Source organism: Bufo bufo, chromosome 4 (assembly GCF_905171765.1).
Source record: "Bufo bufo chromosome 4, aBufBuf1.1, whole genome shotgun sequence".
Taxonomy (NCBI): Eukaryota; Metazoa; Chordata; class Amphibia; order Anura; family Bufonidae; genus Bufo; species Bufo bufo.
In genome coordinates, this window is record NC_053392.1 from 175942232 (window position 1) to 175948231 (window position 6000).

The window sequence follows — 6000 nt, forward strand, 5'->3', positions numbered from 1 at the left end:
TAACTGGTTGGGGTCTGATTCCAGGCGCCCCCACGGTCAGCTGTTTGAAGACGAGGCCATGGCATTCCATTGAGTGCTGTGGACTCCTCCAAGGCCAGTGATGTCGCATTTGTTGGTCACATGTTCTTTGTGCAGCCTAATACCATTCAAGCGAGTGGGCCTAGGTTTCAATACCAAACACAGCCACTATACAATGTACAGCAGTATGCTTGGTAAGTTGTGAGGTGGCCTCTGTGCTCTGATCTCTTCAACTAGTCTGATATTGATGGCCTATACTGTGGCTCGGTCATTAATATTGTACTCCTGAGAATCCCCTTGATCTTCACAGAACACATCAAAGATTTACCCTTGATGTTCATATTTCCACAGACTCATTCCCCAAGCACCACACAAAGTGACTCTTTTATATACAGATGTAGCCAAGCTAAACCTGACTCTGATAACAGATAGCACAGTGTCATCGTGTGACAAAAGCCATTGAAATCCATTGAAAGTTAGTTATCTTTTTCTTTCCATTCTTTACTTAAGGGGTTAGCTATCAAGTTTAGCTCGGCTGCATCTGTATACAGAGAAACTATTGGTATTTTTGTGAAAAGAAATAAATCTTGACTGTCTTCACCTATCTTGGATGGCCTCACCTAAATTGCCCAAATCACATTAATTTGTAAAGGAAGTAGGTTAGAAGATTTTAGTGGATAATGATTGAGCTTCAAGGGGTTGTCACAGCACAGTTCTTGCTCTGGAGGACTTGATAATACTATGTATTTAACAAGGTGTGGCCATGCAGGCCTTCACCCATAGCAACCAGGACTTAACCAGATGTTACAATAACTCATAGACATTACATAGTTCTTGGAGACAGATACATCACTTTGCCTTCACACCCTACAAGGTTCTGTTTGATGATATTTTAAACCACAAAAATATAAACTATAATTCTGCTTCTATTGAACAGCTAGAAGGCAATCTACATTCACTCGGGGTACAAAAACACTTGTATGTTTCTTTGATCCAACATCTAGTTTGAGCCCACCAACATCTATAATGACGGGCAGCTCCAACGAGCACATTGGCAGCATTGCTCCATTAAGGATATATGAAACCTCAAAAAATATTGACTAGTATGGTTACAATGAATTACAAATGGCAGGCAGAGAACCTGTTTGCTGGCACTTTGGAAACTGAATAAGCACATTGGCAACTTTGTCATACCTGTTGAACATTTTGGAGGTTCCTCTCCCCTAGTGAGTACTTAATAAGAAAACTTATGGCCAGTTTTTAGACAGCTATAATACAGCTGCATTTTAACATTCATGTAATGGCCTCATACCTAGTTAAGAACACCATGGGCCTACGTTATAGAGATATCTCAGGCAGCAAATTTCGTGCCAGCATTATAAAAGAAGAAGGACACGTTTCTAAGGATTTAAACGTTCCGTTTTGTAGGACATTTTTTAAGCCAAAGACAGGAACAAATCATAAACAGGGGATATGTATAAGGGAAACCCTGATTCTACTTTTTGCTTTAGCTTCAAAAACTGCATAAAAAAACTTAACGTGTAAACCCAGTCTACAAAACATAGGCTTTCAGATTATTTCATTATGCAAAAATATGTGGTTTATGTCTAAAATGCATAATTGTGCACAGATGTAGCTGAAATTAAAGGAAGTCCTGCTCTTCAGAACATCCTTCTAAAATGCGCAATGACCTGACCTGGGGTGGGGTGAACAATGTTTTTTTTTTTTATGTAGAGAATGTTACATATGGTACATATGGTTACCTGGCGTCCATACCATTTGCCACCATTTTTACATATGGTATGTGCATGTCCTTGTAGAAGCAGAAGTGTCACATTACGCATTTTATTATTCACAAAATGTTCAACATCATCCAAGGTCTTTTATGCTGAAGCCAGGCTAACTCTGCCTTGTCTAATTAACCCTTGCCTACAACCCCCGCCCTTCCATCTGCTCACATTAGTTTGTATCTCTGCAGCCATCTCTGACAGGCAAGTACTTAATAAAACATATTTTCCTCAGTTAACTGCTAGAAGAAATCCTTTGCGACATGTCAAGGTTGCAGAAACACAAAAAGTGCTATAAAGGGCTTTTTACTTTCAAGGAGTGTGTTAGAATAGCATATCATGAGCATTTAACCCAGTCATGGCCATATCTGTCCACCGAACCAGTAGGTTTATCACTTCTACTCTATTTTCCATATTCTTATAGCAAATATAAAATTACTTGTGCAAGAGCAAGTCTAAGGCATACATAAAGAATAATTAAACCATCTGTTACATAATATATTGCCGTTTTATTGACTGAAAGAGCATGCTTTTACCATGATGGGAAGCCAGAGAATGACTTTAGTCAAAGCAAGTATCAAGGAAAAGCGCTTCTGAGCATAGAGCACGGTCAGGCTCCTGCTTCCTCTCATGCTGCTTGTGCAATGCTGATCACCCAGGCTCCTCTTGTACACAGTCTCTGAGCTCACACAATTCTCATTGAAATTCTTCAAGGTTTTTCCAGCAGGATTATCAGGAGACAGAGACGATGTGTTGCTGCCCAGAGGTGTATTGGGGGTTAGATAACCTTTAGCAATATCTTTATAATTGAAATATAGTAGCCGTTCCTGGTTATCCGAGCAAAGCAACTGGTGAGTTAGAGGGACCGAGAAGACTGTCAGAACACAAAAACACAAAGAATAAAAAGCGAATAAAAACAACACATAAGAACTGGTGCAGTCTATTAGGCATCCCCAAGACGTGGCACTGTAAGCACCCCAACCACAAAACGGAAGTGCACTTATTATCAAACTAACAAGCCATGTGCTGACAATTGCCCATGATATCTTAGGAGGCATTTTGGTAGTTTCATAGTTTGCTGGTTTGGTAGCCATGCAGAAGTTATAGGAAATTATTATGCATGCCTTTAAATTGCTTGATATTCCCTGAAACAGGTATAGGAAAGCTGTGGCAGTGCACAGTGGCTGGAAAAGCAAATTATTAGTCCATTGTTTTACCATGAAGATACACGCAGGGACCACACAAAGTAAATCATCCACACACAAGGAAGCCACTAACATAGACAGCGCAGATCTGTTCTTTATCCTCACCAAGGACACCAGAGAATAAAGGCTGCTCACCAACACAATCAACGTCAGCGTTAGTGTAAGACAAAAAAGAAATCTATTACTAGCCGATGGGGACTTTGGTGTCTCTGTACTTAACCTGGTGCTATTTGCAAACAGAAGAGTGGTTGGAACCGACATTGCTTTAGATTGTATATTCTCTTAATATATGGAAAGGTTTACTAAAATTGAAGCATCCATACTACTCCGAGGTTCCTTCAATTTCCTTCCGAAGGCAAAAAATTAGCATTTTTCCAAACTTCGCTTTTGTTCCTGAAGCTTCAATGTAGAAAAAGTTCCATTTAAGCTGCAGATTATGTCGTCCAGAAGAGCATTCAGGAACTAAACTCTTGCAAAATGTATTGTCCTTTATAGAAGCTTCTGCAGCTGCAAAGTTCTGAATCCCTGGAGTCACAACAGGCCAAGGAGGCAGCCTGTCCATCCATTATTGAGACATCCAGCACTACATGAGTAGATTGTTGGGTGAGATGTGGAGAGCCGAGGACCGGATGCAATCAGAGCATGTTTGCTCTGTGAGGATGCTAGTGGAGTGAGATGTTCTTTGAATCAGTCTGCTCGAAGCTGCAGGAGGGTGGAGTCTGCTTCCAGCTCTCAATAGGAAGAGAAATAAAAGCACGAGTATGATGTCTGTCATCTTCTCTCAGCAAATTAGTGGAGCTTTTTTGTACACATGTTGTGTCACTGAATCTTTTATATTCATAGTCACTATGCCTGCAACATAACGCGACTTATGATCATTAAATTTGTTTTACAGTATTTCAATGTCAATTTTTTTTTTTGAGATAAATGTTTTTATTTCAGATGTTCCAATACAATTATTAGATAAAACCCATTATCACTACTCTAGAAATACATCTTACAGACTCCTCTGTGAATCACGTATCACTTGCCTGGTGCTGTGTATGGGGGAAGGGCAGCTTATGGCATATCTTCCAGTGATTACTGTAATGATCAACAGGTCTCATTCTGTGATTTATAATAGCAGTACTTCCTCTAATATGCAGCTCTGTTTCATAAGCTTGTTTGTTTAGGGTAGAAAGGGAAAGTAACTTCCTAGGGTATCGCCATCTCCAAATAGCTCTGTTATAATATTGTAGGACGAAGGGAGTGGTGTGGTCCTGAAATGCGTAACATATACAACAATAAAGTGGATATTTTCATCCCGGGTTGTCCCTAGAGGTAGTGCTGAGGTCAAGTCCTGTTCTTTTTTTTACTTCTCTCCAAATAGATGATCAGGAAGAGGCAATTTAAGGGGTTGTCCAACATGTAAAATTTTCAGAAGAGCACCCAGCCTTATAAAATAAAGAAAGAAGCCCTCCACTCCAGCGCTACAGGTCTGGTCCCAGGGTTTCCAGTCCCCATCGGACCAGCAGTGATTATGTCAGGTCTGTTATTCACATCGCTGCTTAGACAATCATTGGCCTCAGCAGTCATGTGCTATTCATGCCACATTTTCTTTTTTTTGTCTGGGGTACAAGTTATAAGATGCAGCCATGTCAAAATAAGTGCTCAGAAAGAGGCAAATGAAATGGTTGGTCAACACTTTGTAAAATTTGCAGGGGAGCAGCCAAACTTATAAAACAAAGTAAGAAGCTAAACTCAGTGGCTAAAGGTGCCTCCAGTCAAGTGCTGCTTGTCTAGTCCCTGGGGCTTTCAGTCCCTGTCAGACCAGAAATGATGATACTCAGTCCATTGGTTGAGTGGTTGCGTAAACAGTGGACATAATGTCATCACTTCCAACTTCCAGCCTGATAGGGACTGGACCTGCAGTGCTAGACTAGAGGGACCTTTATCAAGTGAGTTCACCTTTTTTTTTCTATAAGCATGGCTGCTCCCCTACAAATTTTACAAAGGGGGAGATAACCCATTCAAGTTCTCTAAGAATATCTGCCCTATCAGAGAACACTACAACTGTTATATGGGGGGGGGGGGGGGGGGCAGTCTAGTGTTCTTCTGTTGCACTGATGCCTATATTGACAGGAGATCTGACTATAACAACCTCTGAGCATATGGAAGAGCATATCTATGTCACTGATTGGGATCCTGAGGAACTTTCTGGCCTGGGAGGTGGTAGACATTGGTGGGCTGGTCTCATGGTAGATCTTTAGGACTACCCAGCTCAGAAAGTTTCCCCCCTTGATGATGAGTCAGAGTGCTGATGAATCTCTGTCTGATGAAAGAGAGAACTGTTCAGCCATACAGTACCTACACAGTCCTTTGTTGTCCCTCCACTCATTAATATGATCAGTGCAGCTGCAGACCATGAAATGTAGGCGTAATAGGGAATAGTCTGTGTGGATGGGGGAGCAGTCTATGAGAGATGTGGCCTAGACAACAGTCTGTGAAAGAGGAGGGTATGGGAGCAGTCTGTTTTCGGTAATGAAATAATCCCTTTAAAAGGGAACCTGTCACCGGTATTTAACCATAAGAATCATCAGCATCCTGAGATAGTTTTCCCGCACCCTAATTATCCTATATATATTTTTTTTTAATAATGATAACTGTCATATTCTCATAAAAGAAAATCAATTTTAGCATATGTTACTGCTGCAGCAGCATTATGCATAAAGCAATCTTTAGTTTCTTTACTTACCAATGTTTTTCTTGAGTTTTCCCCTTAGTTACGGCTGTTTTGAATCCTACATTATGAGGATCTTCTTAAGATGGCTCCTCTGCCAGTTCTCTGAGGCCAAAACTGCATTCCCTAATAAGGTCACATACAAACTTGCTGTAGCCAGCAGCTTCCTGCCAGCCAATCAGATTGGATTACTGAGAGACACGCCTCCTCACTCTGAAGCCTAATGCAGGCATGCAGTGTGAAGGACCGCACCTCTGTCTTCTTAGCCCGA

General features: G+C 41.0%; 1 protein-coding gene across 1 annotated transcript in view; it reads right to left on the reverse strand.

Moving 5' to 3' along the window:
• Positions 1-3271, reverse strand: part of GPR149 (G protein-coupled receptor 149) — a 228221-nt gene extending 224950 nt beyond the window's left edge. The window contains exon 1 of the mRNA XM_040429954.1: positions 2342-3271. Within this exon, the coding sequence (XP_040285888.1) occupies positions 2342-3271 (930 nt within the window). The remainder of the gene's footprint in view (positions 1-2341) is intronic.
• Between the last annotated feature and the right edge of the window lie 2729 nt (positions 3272-6000).